Source organism: Loxodonta africana, chromosome 19 (genome assembly GCF_030014295.1).
Source record: "Loxodonta africana isolate mLoxAfr1 chromosome 19, mLoxAfr1.hap2, whole genome shotgun sequence".
NCBI classification, from domain to species: domain Eukaryota; kingdom Metazoa; phylum Chordata; class Mammalia; order Proboscidea; family Elephantidae; genus Loxodonta; species Loxodonta africana.
Genome location: NC_087360.1, coordinates 32,989,333 through 33,005,579, shown reverse-complemented (window position 1 = coordinate 33,005,579; position 16,247 = coordinate 32,989,333). Strand labels below are relative to the sequence as shown.

Sequence of the window (16,247 nt, the reverse complement as noted above, 5' to 3'; positions counted from 1 at the left end):
GTCGCGGCTGGGCAGCCTCTTCTCCCTGGATAAGAAGCTGGTCCCTGCTGCCAGCATGGCTGCCCTTCAGCCCCATGTTCCTTCCCTGGCTGGCTAGGGCCAAATTGGTCTCAGAGCCTCTGCAATGGGCCCCATGGCCCCACCAGGCCTCATCTACACCCCAGCCTCCATCCAGGCCAAGAGCTCATCAGTGCTGGCGCCTACTGTTAAAAGCATGGAACGGTGTCCCCTCTTCCAGACTCTTCACTGCTCAAGATCTGGAGTCTGTGTCTGCTTCCAGTTTGCTCCAGCATTTTCTTTTTCTAGCCTGTGTGAAGGGACTTCCCTGATTGAGTTCTCCTGTCCTGAATTCTTTGAAGAACAGATATTCACATTATTTGATAAATTGGTGAGTGAGGGCAGAGTAAAAACCAACACTGTAGCTATCCTCACTCATGAAGACAAGAAGAAGCCCCAAATCACCTTCCTGCTTTTGGTATGACAGTCCAGTTGCCAGCTTAGGAGTGGGTCTGCCATGCCCCTACCCTGCCCAGCTGGCCCCTGTCCTTTTGACACTGTGCCTTAGTCACTGGTTCAGAGTTGGTAGCCAGGCAGCCAGAGGTACCAGATTCTGATGGCCACCCGGAGTGGGAGCCACGTGCCTCAAGCCCATACCTGCGCTCATACCCACAGCTCACCGCTCCTTTGCTGGCTGCCTTGCAGCCGGCCCAGCAGGGGTCTGGAGAGCTGAGTGGGCTCCAGGAAGGAGCTGGAAATTCAGCCTTGCTTGCTTGCCCCGTCTTCCCTGCCCTGGTACCCCCTCCAGCACTAGTTCAGGAGGTTGGGGGCACATGTGGTCTGCTGAAATAGAGAACATTTTTTGCCAAAGTAAGGAGTCGGAATTGCCACATCCTCAGCAATGCGGTAGGAGGGCTTGGAGAAGAGGCCTGGCCCAGGCCAGTCCACCATCCTACAGGTTGAGGTTGTGACAGTGCCTCGGCTGTGACAGCATGTGGGTGCTTCAGGCTGGCCCACTCACACAGGAGTGTCCGAGGGAAGAGGGTCACATGCAAGGGAGGGATGGCTGTTGGAGGGAGGCATTCATGCTGCTCCCCCAACACTTGCCTACACCGGCGCCTCTGATGGGAGCCAGAACAAAGGGTCCATGTGCTTAGCATCAGTTCTTTTCACCAACTAATTTTGCATTTAGGGCAATTCTGTTTGTTTTTTTTAAAATAACTCATGATTCCCTATCTTAAAGACAGAAGGCTTGGTGCCTTTCACCATATACATTGAGTCCAAAAAAGTTGAGGTTTTGTAATTTTGGAAATGTCTTTATATGTTGTTGTTGACTTGATTCTGACTCATGGAGACCCCATATGTGTAGAGTAGAACTGCTGCATATGGTTTTCAAGGCCGTGACTTTTTGAAAGCGGATTGCCAGGCCTGTCTTCCAAGGTGCCTCTAGGTGAGTTCAAACCACCAACTTTTTGGTTAGTAGCCTAGCACTTAACATTTGTCGCCACCCAGGGTAGCCTATATATAGGCATAAAAAAAATACGTATATATAGGCATATATGTTGTAAAACACTAATGTGTCTACACACACGTGTACGTACAGGTGCACTGGTGTGTCTGTCTCCGTGGAGCCGTACCCTGGTCTGCGGGAGGCCCAGTGCCAGCCCCTCCAATCTGCTGAGGGCAGTACATGATTGGCCTCAACTGTCTCACGCACGGTGGTCAGACGAAGCTTCATCTGGTTGCCCAGACAGCGACTCCCTGCACAGCTCTGTCCCCAGCTCCCCAGCTCCCGTAAGGAAGCTTTGCACTGATTGTTTCCCGCAGGGGCTCTGCAGGAGTATTCCAAAGGATATGCTGCTTTTTGAAACAGAATTATATCATTAGTACCTGCTGGGATTAATGCTGACATTGGGTTTATCCATCCTTACATCACCTCCTCTTGTTCAAAGGCTGAGGGTGATCTGACGAGCCCACCCACGCGCCGTGCCTGGGCTGGAGGTTTCGTTCTGTGTTAGGTTCTGTGTGTGTGTGTACGTGCATGTGCATGCCTGTATACATGTGTGCATACATGTACATATGTGTGTGTGTGTGCATGTGCATGTGTGCACTTATGTGTGTGTATATACGTGCATAGAGAGTGGGGAGTTAAAAAACAGAGAGGACTTGAACTACTGGGGAATCTGTAAAATTCCTCTGCTGGTCCTGGCATCCTGTGTCTGCTGCCCTGGTGCTCTCGGCCCTGGCTCTTTAATCCAGTGAGTTCTGAAGGGCCTGATTCTCAGGGCCTCAGGCCCACCTGTGGCAGGGCTGGTCAGGTATGTGTGGGCTTCCTGGCCTAGCCTTTGTGGCCCAAGTGTGTTCTGCCCACAGATAGTGAAACTCCTTGGTCTCACGCTTGCTGTCCTGTAAAATGTTCCCTGCTTCCACCCGGGCCCAGGAGGCCCAGAGTGACCCGCAGCCAAGCCTGCCTGAGAGCAGAAGATACCTTTCTGCTCTCCTGACTGGACTGTGCTCAACAGGACCCGTGCCGGTGCGCCCTACCCATGGGCTTCACAGCCAAAGCCTCTGGGAAGTGGGTTCTGTACCTTCTCACAGTCCCTGCTGAACTGATAGCACCTTGCCTGGGCTGCAGGGCCTGGTGCCCACTCCCACCCCACCACTGCCAACCGCCTATACCCGATCCAGCTGCTGTGTGCATCATTGTGAACCACGCACAGAAACTCACTTTGCTCTTTGTCTGTTTCTTTGGCAGGTTGGTGGTCGGAGCCAGCTGTATCCTTTGCTAGTGTGGAGGTGACAGGCTGCTGCTCTTGCCTTCCTGGGGGTGGAAGCCACGTCCCCAGCCCCTCACCTCTGCAGGGCGGGTGCTTTGCTGCCTGGAGCCCAGTGCTTTACGGGGCCACTTGGGGTGGTGACCTTTGCCCTGGGACCACCCGAGGCTGACCTCCTGTGGCTGGGGCGTCCTGGAGGTGTCTCCTGAGGTTTGCATTGGGACGGCTGAGCCCACCAGGGCAGCTGGACGGGGGCTTCATCCTTCAGAGAGAGCGGTAAACCAGGAGCTCAGAGAGCAGCGCAGAGCGCCGGGGTCAGGGGAGAGGACCTGGGGGAGATGAAAGCGTTTGCTGAGCATAGGTTGCTGGCGGCTGACTTGTGTCTGTCAGGGATCGACCTCTTCCTCCCTGGGAGCCCCAGCTGGAGGCTCTCTGTCACCATGTGGATGTTGACGAGGTTAAACTCCAGGGCCGGCCTCTCCGTGGGGCTAGAGGGAACACCCTGTGCTCGGGCTGGCAGAGCTGCTGCCCCTGAGACCTGAGCAAGAGGGATGTGTGTGCAGGGCCTCTGCATTTTGCCTCGTCCTGAGAGCCTCCTCCTGGGGCCAGGGCTGGCTGGGGACTGGTGGGGCACTGGTGGGCTTGCACCTTGTTCCTGTGGTTTCGTGGCTCCACTAGCCTTCCTTAACCTACCCGCTGGCAGACGTTGCCCTGGAGTGTGCCGGCTTCCTCTCTGGCCTGGGCCTGGACACCACGGTGATGATGCGCAGCATCCCCCTTCGGGGCTTTGACCAGGTAGTGTCCTGTTGCCCCCACCTAGCCGCTCTGCCCCTGAGGGCCGCACGGCCCTGCCCCTACCCCTGCCAGCCCAGGCACCATGCAGGTGTGAACCAGGAGCGAGGTCTGAATCTTTAGGCCTGGAATTGAACCGGATTATTGACAAAATATAAGAGTGCACGTGCCAGAGAGTGGAGGGCAGAGTTAGCCCACTGGGCGTGTGCTCAGCTGCTAGAGACATAGCACGTTAAACTGAAGGCCCTCTGTGCACGGGGCGAGTCAGCACTTGCCGCCCAGTGTGGCTCCAAAAGGAAATGGCAAGGATGGTGGCAGGGGCACTGCCCCTAGCTTGGAGACCCCATCTCCCAGCTCCCTCCTCGCTGAGCCTTTTTGGGGTCTGAGTGGGGTGAGGCTCACCCAAGCTCAGCACCAGCCCAAGGAATGGGCAGGGACCCAGCAGGCAGGCCCTTGGATGCACCTGATTGCAGGGACAGCTGTGACGGCAGTGCCAGTCACCATGGGTGGAGCTGATATGCCGTGGGCAGTGAGCACAGCCGGTGGAGGCTCCTCAGAGCAGCACCATCCCAGGACCAGTCTGCCAGGCTGTTTTGATGGAGGCAGGGCCAGGTCCCAGCACTGCCCCAGGGTATGCCCCAGCAACCATCAAAAAGTGAAATTCTCCCACCCCGGTGACAAGGCCCCTGTGTGGCAGAGCCCCAATCCACTGCACAGTCCTTCCCGGGGCAGTGAATCGCCTGGAGGCAGGTGGCTGCCCTCTTCCGCTGGGCCATCCTGTACCTGGCGCTTGAGTGAGTACATCCTTCATCTGTAGTCATTTCTACCACGTCACTCTGCACCTACCCACTGAGCGCCCACAATGGGTCAAAGTGGTCCAGGAAGCATTTGAGCCTCGTGCTGCCCAGGGAGAGCGTGCAGGCAGTGACAGAGGAGTAGCAAGGAGGTTGCGCAGTTGTTGGGGAAAGGCCTGAGATGCAAAGGGGCCTGAAGGGGCCGAGGATGCTGGAAAGAGACCTCCACGTGGGCGAGGGCAGGGCTCTCTGCAGACTCCATGTTGAGGGCAGGGCAGAGCTGGAGGTCTGCAGGGATGCGGGTCCCTGGGTGAAAGTGAGCAAGCGAGCGAGGAGCAGTGGATTCGGGCCTGCTGTGGAGTGGGAGCATGTGTGAGGAACAGGAGCCAGGTGGGGACGCCAGGAGTCCAAGGCAGGCATTGGGTTGGCACAGGTTGGATGCTCAGGAGAGTCTGGTCCAGAGGTGGGGATTGGCAACGTTGAGGTGACCCCTTGCTTCCACCCTGGCCTAGGGAGTCCACAGTGGCCCCGGGGTGGACCCAGGTCCAGGAGAACCAGGCCCTTCAGAAATCATTGGATTAAGCAGCCAGGGCTGAGGGCACTAGGGTAGCTGGTGGCCCATGGATGGTCTGTATCCTGTGGGATCACCAGGGAGTGAGTCGGAGACAGGAAAAGACAGGGTTGAGGTATGCCTGGGAGAAAGTGCGGACTTGCGAGATGGCACACGGGACAGGGCTTCAGGGAGGCAGTGTGCGCATGTCTCATGGGGCAAGGACTTGTGGTTCTGGTGGGCAGGCCCAGGGTGACTGGAGTAGACATGCAGCCCAAGCAGGCCCAGGGTGACTGGAATTGCCATGTGGCCCAAGCAGACCCAGGATGACCAGAATGGACATGCAGCCTGAGCAGACCTAGGGTGACTAGAACAGCTGTGTAGCCCAAGCAGGCCTGGGGTGACCAGAACAGGCACCATGTGGCCCACACAGGCCTAGAGTGACCAGATGGCTGCGTGACCCAAGCAGGCCCAGCAGTTTCCTTCAGACTGTGGCCAGAAGTCCCAGGGTTGTAAGGAGCCAGAAGGCTGTAGAAGGACAAGCAGCCCGGGGACAAGGGATGACATGCATCAGGACCCAGCCTTTGCTGAGGGAGGCCACCCGGCCCACTATTCCAGTATTCCAGACACTGGCTCTCCCTGAGCTGCTCAGAACAAGCTGGCACACCTGTGCAAATGTCAGCTGTTTGCTCCTGAGAGGACTTAAATGGAGACTGTTTATTTTCTCCTGAAAGAAGAGGTGGTGGGCCAACTGTGCCTCCAGCCTGCTCCAGCCAGACATCTGCTCTGACACACCCCTCACCCTAGTTGGGCCCCCACCATGGCTGGGTGTACATGGCCTTCCCAGGCTGGGAGGGAGAGCCAGGGGCCTCTCCACGGATGTCCCCCCTCACCCCTGGGTGTGAGGGCAGAGGCAGGGGGCCCACCCAATGGTAGAGGAAGTGGTCTGGCCTCATGGACAGGTGCTCAGTGACAGCACTGGACAAGCAGGGCCAGTGGGGGGAATAGCTACATCTGGTTAGCCTGGGGGCAGGGCAAGGAAGAAGAGGTGTTTCTCTGCCTTTGATGTTTTTAGTAAAGACTAAATGAGATAGCATCTAGACAAGAGCCAAAGGCGGTGTGTCTTGTCATCTAGTGCTGCTATAACAGAAACACCACAAGTGGGTGGCTTCAACAAACAGAAATTTTTTTTTAGGGGGATGGAAGTCAGAATTCAGGGTACAGCTCTAGAGGAAGTCTTTCTCTCTCGTTCGGCTTAGAGGGAAAGTCCTTGTCCGTTCAACTTCTATTGCTTGGCTCCTTGGTGATCTTCTTGTGGCGTGGCGTCTGTCTTCCCCTATCTCTCCTTGGTCGTCTGTCCTACTCTGCTCCTTTTATATCTCCAAGATGATTGGCTAAAAACACCCTACACTGCTGTAGCCTCTTAATGTAACAAAGAAAACCTATTCCCAAATTGGATTATCACCACAGGTATGTTGTTGTTGTTAGGTGCGACCCTACGTACAACAGAATCAAATACTGCCCGGTCCTGCGCCATCTTCACAACTGTTATTATGCTTGATCCCATTGTTGCAGCCACTCTCATTGACGGTTTTCTTTTTCACTGACCCTCTACTTTACCAAGCATGATGCTCTTCTCCAGGGACTGATCCCTCCTGATAACATGACCAAAGTGGGTAAAACGAAGTCTCACCATGTTGGCTTCTAAGGAGCAGTCTGGCTGTACTTCTTCCAAGACAGATTTATTCATTCTTTTGGCAGTCCATGGTATATTCAATATTCAGGTGTAGGGCTTAGGATTTATAACACATATTTTGGGGGGACACATTTCAACCCATAACACCACGTGAATCCTGACCAAAGGATCCAGGGTCACATGTATGGCTCTGGAAGGGGTCGATGCTTCCCAGCCAAACCTTCAGCTTTACAGAGAAAGAGGGGGCCCGGCGGAAGGACAGTGGATACCTTCTCCAGACAGACTCCTATTGGGTTCTCGAGGCCTCCTGCCTGCCCTTGTCTCCCTGCCCAGTCCAGCTTCTTTGGCGGCCCTGGGCCTGGCACCATCACGTCAGGGGGCACATCCTGCCTTCTTGTGTCTGTGCTGAGATGTGTTCTTGCTCCGCTCTGTACATGGCAAGGAGCTGGTCCCCGAGTAGGGCCAGGCATGCCCTTTCCTCTCAGGGTTGTGATGTCAAGGTTGTGGTGTAGTATCTGGTTCTCACATGTGTTCTCTTGTGCTTGCAGCAAATGGCTTCCTTGGTCACAGAGCACATGGAATCTCATGGCACCCAGTTCCTGAGAGGCTGCACACCCTTGCAGGTCAGAAGGCTCCCTGATGGCTGTCTCCAGGTGATCTGGGAGGACCGAGTCTCTGGCAGGGAAGACATGGGCACCTTTGACACTGTCCTGTGGGCCATCGGTAAGGGGTGCTGGGCCATACCCATGCATCTGTCTCAGGTCCCCAGGACCCCTGAAAAGGGATCCTCATCTCCTTCCTGTCAGCTCCAAGGGTCTCCCTCACCTGCTGACTCTTAGGCAGGTGGCTACTACACAGCACCCCTCTACACCAAGCCCATTGGGCAGTATGCCCCTGACCCGTCCATCTTACCATCCTAAGCACCAAGCCGCTTCATGTTTTCCCAGTACCATCTAATCTTGTTCTGAAAGAACACATCAGAGAGGTCTGGATGGAGGGAAGCAGGCAGCTAGATCGTTGTTATTTAGGAGGCTAAATGGCCCTCCTGACTTCATGTCCCTTTAGATAGAAACCTATACGTTCCCTACGAGGTTTAAATTAGCCTAGGTATATTTCTCTTTAGCAAATGAGATCTGTTTTCCATCATAGTTTCAAGCTAGCTGTTGTTAGCACCTACAGACGATCCAGATTTCTAAGTTTGAAGCAGCATTTTTATAGCTCCCAGTACTTTCCAGTGGCTGGCTCAGGGCTCTGCAGAGTCATCACGTGCTGCGGGGGGGGTCTTAATGGCCTTTCCAATGCCACACTTCATGGCTTTCCAAAGACAATATCCAGGGATGGTGCAGAGAGGCCTTGGGGCCTTCTGGCCCAGTGGGTGGGACCGGCTACTGCCTGGCTCCTGGAGGGTTTAAATTCTCACCGCCCCCCCAGTTTCTGAGAACCCTACATCCTACTGTACACAGGGGTGAAGGCCAAACAGGTATGGCTGTGACAGGCAGCCACAGGCAAGGGGGCTGGGGAGATCAGAGAAGCTGTTTCTGGTTTGGACCCTACACCCCTGAGCCTGCACCCCAGGCAGCTGGCCCCTTGAGGAGAGGGGTGGAGAGTGTGGCGCAGCCAGGGGGGACCTTCCTCAGAGCTGGACCACTGGGGGAGACTGGGAAGAGCAGCTTGAGCCTGGGGGAGGGGGAGTCTGGAGGAAAGGCGTCCTGGCCCTGACTGCCTAGTAGAGGGTCCCTACTGTGGGGCTGCCCCGGCCATCGGTGAACCAGGTGTCCTCGTTAGTGAGGGCGGTACAGCCAGCGGGTGCAGCATACCTGCTTGGAAGTCCCTGCCCGCCTTGTGACTTGCAGCTCCTAGTTTTCTCAATTGACCTGTCACCTTACATGTTCAAAGTTGGAACAGCTGAGTTTTTGCTTTCTTGCTGCAGTGACCCTGTCCTGGGATCTGGGTCCAGAGTGGTATCACTGTCAGGGACATTGTCTGCTTCCGGTCACCACAGGGTGTTAATGAGCACCCCAGGGCTGTTTGTCTGGGGTGGGTCCCAGTGCTCCTGGGTGGGATGGGAGATAAAGCTGTGCCACCAAGCAGTGCATTTCTGGAAAAGCCAGTCTGTTTTCTCTGAGTTGCTTGGAATGAATGGAGATTAGAAATGGAAGCACATTGGTGGAGGAGTCAGACCCTTTACTCTTGTGGAGCAGACACAGGGCAGATTTGACAAGCTGGGAAAGGGCCCCAGGTTCCCTGAAGTGAATTTTGTACGTCTTGACCTAAAGTTGATAAATTACTAAAAGAAATATTCTTGATCAAAAGTAAATTTTAAGTGGTTTTGTTGTGGTAAACACTATGAAAAATTGTGTGACTTTTCAGACCTAGAAGAACAAAACCCCATTGCCGTCGAGTCGATTTCAACTCATAGTGACGCTATAGGGCAGAGCAGAACTACCCCATAGGGTTTCCAAGGAGCAGCTGGTGAATTCAAACCGCCGACCTTCTGGTTAGCAGCTAAGCTCTTAACCACTGAGCCAACAGGGCTCCCATAGAAGGACAAGCGAATCTTTATTCTCTTGAACTCCATTCCAAGCGGTGAGGTGACAGGGTCTTGCCCTCCCCATAGCAGCCCCCTGTCTCACCGATGTCTCTCCGCAGCCCACCTGCCCACCATGATGACTGCAGCTCAGAGGACATGGGGCTGAGCCATCGGAAAGCCTTGGTGTGCCCCTGGCTCCCCAGTGGAGCCTCCTGCAGCAGAGCTGCTGTGGCCTGAATGTCCACCTCCCCTACTGGGAGTCAGCCATATTTTTTATATTTTCAAAAAGCACATCCCCCAGACAGCCTGCCCAGCCTGATTGATGCTGTGGGTGGAAGCTCTCGGAGCCCTTGGCCCCTGACCCTGGCTCCCAGAGCAGCACAGCAGCCGTGGTGGTTTTTTGGCGCAGCCTCTAGGGCTGCTTGGGCATGTGCTGACTCTGCCTTTGGCTTCCGGGCCGTAGTTTTGTAAACATTCAGGAGCCACTTCCCAGTTGAGGAACTAGGCTTGTTTTCTGCCAGCTAAACTGATAAGCCAGGCATTATTTTTACTTGCAATAAAGCATGATCTGCTCCCGAAGGTTAAAATCAAATGCTGTCAGATGCTACACAGCTGGCAAATGGAGCATTTCCTCCCCGACAGTGCTTTCCAGTCCAAAGGGGGCCACCTGGGTCAACCAAGCTGGGTTTGTTGACGCGTGCTTTAAAAACAAAAAAGGGAAGGACTCTCTACCCCCCCCCCCCCCGCCGCAGACACACATGCAGAAGCAATGGTGTGCACGGCAGGGGGGCTTCAGGGTCTGCACAGGGCCTGCTGTGGCCGGCTGCCCAAGTGGCCCCAGAGAGTGGTGCCGGCTACTGCACCACGGCCGTGAAGAACAAGGATGAGGGATCAGCAGCGAGGCCTCCAAGTCCTCCTACACAGCCTTGATCTCCACGCGGGGGATTACTCACATGAGCTGGTAAGGCAGTTAATTGCTGCGCAGGGGGCCCGCTCATTGTTTGCCTCTGAATCACCCACCCACACCAGGTGTCTCAGATAATAGACTGGGAACTCGCCGCGCGGAGGATTTCCTGTCTGCAGATGTGCCGATTATGGCGCTGAGTGAAGATAGTCAGCCTGCTCTGGGCTCGAATTCGCCCCGCGGAGTTAACCAGTTGTGGCCTGAATCCCGGCTGTCTGCTGAACGGGAGCTGGAGCAGGATGGGGCATCTGAATAGACGACTCTAAGTGCAAACACTCCTGAGCTTGAGCTGGGCTTTGCTTAGATTTTTTTGTACAGAATGGATAGAGTGCCTTCAGATCAAAGCCTTGGGAAAAGCGGGAGCAGAAATTGTCATGTGCCATCAGCTTCCTAGCCCCTCTAGACAGTTGTCTGTCCCTCCCCTTGGGTCAGGATGAAGGCTCTGACAGGTAGTCATCACGGGGTCCTGCAATCCCGTAATCTGGGGTGGCTGTGGTCCTGTCCATCCACTTGGAGTGCTGGGGAAGGCAGTCCCAGGCCTCCTGGGCCCTCGCTGCTGGCCATTGGAAGAAGAGCTCTTGCCACTTACCTGCATGAAAGTCCGCAGTTAGGTCATTTCTGGGCCTGTCACATGTTGCCAAGTGACCAGCAAGCCCTGGCTCCCCAGGTACCCGAGGCTCTGTTCTCCGTCCTTTCATCCAGGCAGTACCCTGAGCCTGCTCCACATACAGCCCACTCTCACTGTGTTTTCTTGGGGACTACAGCCAAGTGAGGCTGATGGTGCCCAGAAGACAATGTGCCAGACCACACACCCAGCCCTCGGCGCCCAGGGTGGGCAGCCTGGGTCGCCTCCCCAACCCGCCCTGCCTCCTCTCACCCTTTACCGTGGAAGTCTTGCCGCACTCCTAGACCAGCCTCATGGCTCAGCTGTGGTCAGCGGGTGGCTCTGTCACACCACAGACACGTCACTGCAGAATTCTTCCACTGGTGCCGTGCTGTGTTTGTGGGCACATCCAGACCAGGGCTTCCAACTAGTTTGTTCTAATTCAAACCCCAGCTGAGAATTTGCTTGTCTAACAATTTCCCAGGCAATGTTAATGCTGCTTGTTAGGAACCAACTCTGAGAACCACTAGTCAGAGCATGATTCTTAAAATTTGTTATACATAAGCATCACCTGGGAATCCTGTTTTGAAGCCCTGGTGGCTCAGTGATTAAGAGCTTGGCTGCTAATCAAAAGGTTGGCGGTTCGAATCTACTAGCTGCTCCCTGGAAACCCTGTGGGACAGTTGTATTCTGTCCTTTAAGGTCCCCGTGACTTAGAATTAACAGCAACGGGTTTGGTTTTTTTTTGGTGGGGGCAGCGGATCTTGTTAAAATATAGATTCTGAGTCAGCGTGTCTGGGGTAGAAATGCAAATTCTCAGCAGGGGTTCGAACCTCAACAAACTAGTTGGTAGCCCTGATCCAGATAGCATGAGAGGGGGCAGCTGTACAGAACCTAGCCCTACCCTGGGAACCGTGGGTGGGGCCCTGAGCCCAGCAAGAGGGAAGGGGCAGCTCAGGCCTCCCCCATACCTCTCAGCTCGAGCTCCACGTGGATGTTGGGGCCACCGGAGCTGATGGGTGTTGCTGTCGGCCAGGAGCTCCTTCTGAGCCCCTCCAGGCCTGTTCTCTGGGGCTGCGTCCTAGTTGCAGCTGTACAGAGCATGTGCCTGGCATGTTCTTCCCTGTGGGGGTCTGTAGTTGTGATGGCCCCACCCGGCCCTCATGTGGAGGACAGCTTGGGGACAGACGCCTGGCCCGCCCAGCGCCACTCCCTCCCTGCTCTCAGGATGGAGTGTGTCTGCCTTTTGTCAAGGTGCCTCTCTGCTCTCACACCTGGGTTGTAAGTGCCTCTCAGATAGTCCAAAGCCTTTTATTTCAGTGCAGATCCTGAGATTGTAATTATCAAGCTCAAGAGAGGCCCAGATCTGGTGGTGGTAGTTTTGCAGGGGAAGAGAACACACACAATGTGGAACTCTCCCCACAGGCACCTCCCAAACCCTGTGCCCACAGCCCAGGGACGCGAGCCACACCAAGGCCACGCTGCTCACCCTGGCAGTGCACTGCCCCTCCTGAGGCAGCACCGCGAGCTTGGTGCCTGTGTTCACCACAACCCAACTCCCCTTCGGCCTAGACAATTACAAGGCCAGGTAAAGGCAGGAAGCAGCCTGCTCTGTGCTCACTTGGCCTTTTGCTTTCCCTTGGGTAGCCTGATACAGCTGCCTCAGACTGAGGATCCACATGGCCAGGTGAGAGGCCAGACCGTGTGCTGGTGTGCTCCCGGGTCCAGAGTCTGCAGTGCCACTAGACCCACCTCTGGCCACTGTCTGTCTGGGTCTTCTTACCGACTCAACCTCATACTCACTGGTACTTAGTGGAAACCAAGTAAGAAAAACCTGGGTGGGTAATGGAAGCAGCTGGAAATGCCTGTGCTTGGGGACCAAGGCTGCAGGCAGGAGGTGGGCTGGCCACCATTAGTAGGCAGAGCAGGCAGGTCCCCAGGTATGGGAGCTTCCGGCTGATTCCATTACCCACTCGCTGTTCTGTCTGGATCTCAGCACCTCGTCTGCCCTGTCACCCTCCTGCTGGCACTTAAATCTCACTCATTACATGGATTGTTCTTTGCTCATCATGACATGTGCTCCAGGCAGCCATGAAATTGGAGGGAATGCTGGCTGATGAGAAAGGGCTGGGAAATTGGATGTGGCCTTCAGCCCGGTGCCCCTGAGCTGGAGAGAGCAGGTAGTCACCTCCAAGGGCAGCCGCCAAGGTGGTGTTCAGTCTTTAGCCTTCTTGGCTCCTCCCTGGGAAACAGATGGGCTGGCGAGCAGGGTGGCCGAGTCCCCCCCAGGCCAGGGGCAGCAGCTGGTGGGGCTCTGCACTATCCCAGCTGTGCTGAGAGCTTGGGCGGAATGCAGCTCCTGCCACCACATCAGGCCCAGGTGTCCCTGGAAGGTTTGTGCTGGGAGGGAGGGGACTGTGCTCCCTGATGTCACTGTGTGGCCCTGGGGAAGTGGGAAGCATGTGGGGATGCCATGGTCACACGGACCCAATCTACAGGATTAGGTTGTATCCTGAGTTAATTTCTTTTGAGATAGAGAAGAGAGAATTGAGCAGAGAGAAGAACCTCATACCACCAAGAAAGAAGAGCTGGGGGTTGACCATGTCTTATGGACCCAGGGTCCCTGCACTGGGAAGCTCCCAGACAAGGACCTTCCCCCAGAGCAAACAGAGAGAGAAAGCCTTCCCCTAGAGCCAGCTCCCTGGGGTCACTGTGTGGCCCCGGGGAAGTGGGAAGCATGTGGGGATGTCGTGGTCACATGGTCCCCTGGCGGGCCTTCCCAGTTAGCAGAGAGGCTTGGCCTGGGGAGGGAGGAGCTCCCTGCCAGGCACATGGGTGCAGCCATGCATCTCTGCAGCGCGGGCTCAGAGGAGGAGGTGGAGGTTTCAGTGCCACAAGGGAGAGGGTCACCACATCTATTATGTAAAAAGACAAGACAATGGCAATGTCTATAACTGACTGAGGAAAGGCCAAACTAAAAAACCCACTACTGTCTAGTTGATTTCAAGTCATAGTGACCCTGTAGGACAGAGTAGAACTGCCCATAGGGTTTCCAAAGCTGTAAATCTTGACAGAAGCAGAGTGCCACATCTTTCCCCTGTGGAGCAGCTGGTGGGTTCGAGTCACTGACCTTTTGGTTAGCAGGTAAGTGCTTAACCACTGCACCGCCAGAGCTCTTCTGAGGAAAGTCAGGAACAGGTAATTCACAAAAGGAGGAAATAGAGGTTGTTATGGATTGAATTGTGTCCCCCGAAAATGTGTGTCAACTTGCCTAGGCCATGATTCCCAATATTGTGTGGTTGTTCACCATTTTGTGATCTGATGTGATTTATCCTGTGTATTGTAGATCCTAACCTCTATGATGTTAACGAGGCAGGCTTAGAGGCAGTTATGTTAATGAGGCAGAACTCAATCTACAGGATTAGGTTGTATCTTGAGTTAATTTCTTTTGAGACTCCAGCAGAGAGGAGAGGGACCTCATACCACCAAGAAAGAAGAGCTGGAAGTGGAGCATGTCCTTTGGACCCAGGGTCCCTGCACTGAGAAGCTCCTAGACAAGGACCTTCCCCCAGAGCAAACAGAGAGAGAAAGCCTTCCCCTAGAGCTGGTGCCCTGAATAGGGACTTCTAGCCTCCTAAACTGTGAGAGAATAAATTTCTTTTTGTTAAAGCCGTCTACTTGTGGTATTTCTGTTATAGCAGCACTAGCTAAGACAGTGATAATTAATGCGCTGCCAAAACCAACTAAATTTCACCAGTCATCACAGAGTACAAATTGTAGCAGCGCTGAGTGGAGCCTCCAAGCCACCTCTCTGCCCTCGAGAACACCACTGGGCACGGAGCAGTGTGTGATGAGAGTGCCTTCATCTGTCTGTCTGGTTGTCCCCCCTCTGACGACCTGCCCCAAGGGAGTAAACCAAGACAGGTTCAGACCAACGATCCACTGCTGCCATCTGTGTGTCCAGAAAAGCATAAAGGCACAGCTATCCATTGTCCCACCTGGAAAAAGTGGCACTTGGCAAACCTGGCGCTGGAAGTGCAGGCAGATCCTGTGAAACAGGGAGGAGGCGGCGTGCGGTGCCAGGGTTGACAGAACACTGATGGAGACACACATGTAGCACAGGGTAGACAGAGACCCCGGGTCCCCAAATCGTCTGCAATATATCGCTGTTATATTTGCATGTTAAAAATTTTAATGAGAGGGAAATGATCCAGGGCACATTTGCCTGTGTCTTGCTTTTTATGCCACTTACTCCCCAGCCTGGGTGTTGCTGCTGTTGGCTGCTGGCTCCGACACCCAGCACACCACCCTGCACCTTCCACCCGGTTCTGGCATTGTGCTACAGGGGGTATGCACTGTCTGATCAGGTCCTCCAGCACCTGGGAGGTGACCCTGCTCTGAGCAGGAGGAAATAGAACATTAGTGGGTTCCAGGGTGTGTCCGAGGTCACCGAACATCATGGCTGACTGGAGCTGCTGCCAGTGCGCCTCTGTCCTCGAGGCTACTTTGGGGATTGCGCCCAGTTGCTACTTAGTGAGGCCCATGACCAGGTCGTAGGGCCTGAGCTATGGTGCGGTCTGGCGGCGTGGGTACCTGGGCTGAGCTGAACTGCCGCGCACCAGGGCTTCCTTGCACAGGCCCGGGGGCACAACCCCCACCCAGCGGACGCTGCTTTTGTTAGTGCTGTGTGGTTGCCTTCTGTGGCACGTGTCTTAGTCATCTAGCGCTGCTATAACAGAAATACCACAAGTGGATGGCTTTAACGAAGAGGAATTTCTTCTCTCACTGTCTAGTAGGCTACAAGTCTAAATTCAGGATGTCAACTCCAGGGGAGGGCTTTCTCTCTCTGTCAGCTCTGGGGAAGGTCCTTGTCATCAGTCTTCCTTTGGTCTGGGAGCATCTCAGCACAGGAACCTCAGGCCCAAAGGGCACGCTCTGCTCCCAGCCACTGCTTGCTTGGCAGTATGAGGTTCCCAACTCTCTGCTTGCTTCCCTTTCCTTTTATCTCTTGTAAGATAAAAAGTGGTGCAGGCTACACCCTAGGGAAACTCCATTTATATTGGATGAGGGCTGTGACCTTAGTAAGGGTGTTAAAATCCGACCCAAATCCTTTTTAACCACAGGCAGAGATTATGATTTATAACACATGGGAAAACCATAAAATGAGGGACAACCATACATGGCCTAACCAAGTTGACACATTTTGTGGGGGGACGTAATTCAATCCATGACAGTGTGTTCATCATGTTCACTCCAGAAAGGTCGATTGAGTACCTCCTGTGTGCCCAGTGTTCACACTGTGTCTTTAATCCATCCCTCCTCCCATCCCACCCTCCATGTATTTCTCCGTATTAGTGGCTTCATTCCTATGCTCCCATATGCTTTCCACGTTTAGGTACAGAGCAACCCAATTTCTGTGTCCTAGAAAATCCCGAGTGTGAAATGGGCTATGGATGCCATCTAGTTCCTCATCTGCACTGTTGCCTCATCTCCTTCAGGTCCTCTGAACCCCCAGGTCCACAGCTACTTTGAGGTATGTGAGCAGA

The 16,247-nt window shown here is 54.6% G+C and overlaps 1 protein-coding gene across 12 annotated transcripts in view; it reads left to right on the top strand.

Moving 5' to 3' along the window:
* Positions 1–16,247, top strand: part of TXNRD2 (thioredoxin reductase 2) — a 68,716-nt gene that overhangs the window by 33,762 nt on the left and 18,707 nt on the right. For 11 of the 12 annotated variants that reach the window (XM_064272555.1, XM_064272565.1, XM_064272562.1 and 8 more), the window contains 3 exons: positions 2,753–2,772; positions 3,475–3,566; positions 7,152–7,326. In XM_064272555.1, coding sequence (XP_064128625.1) covers positions 2,753–2,772; positions 3,475–3,566; positions 7,152–7,326 — 287 coding nt within the window. Of the gene's footprint in view, positions 1–2,752; positions 2,773–3,474; positions 3,567–7,151; positions 10,095–16,247 lie in introns of all 12 variants that reach the window. The other variant, XM_064272564.1, reaches the window with a different exon arrangement.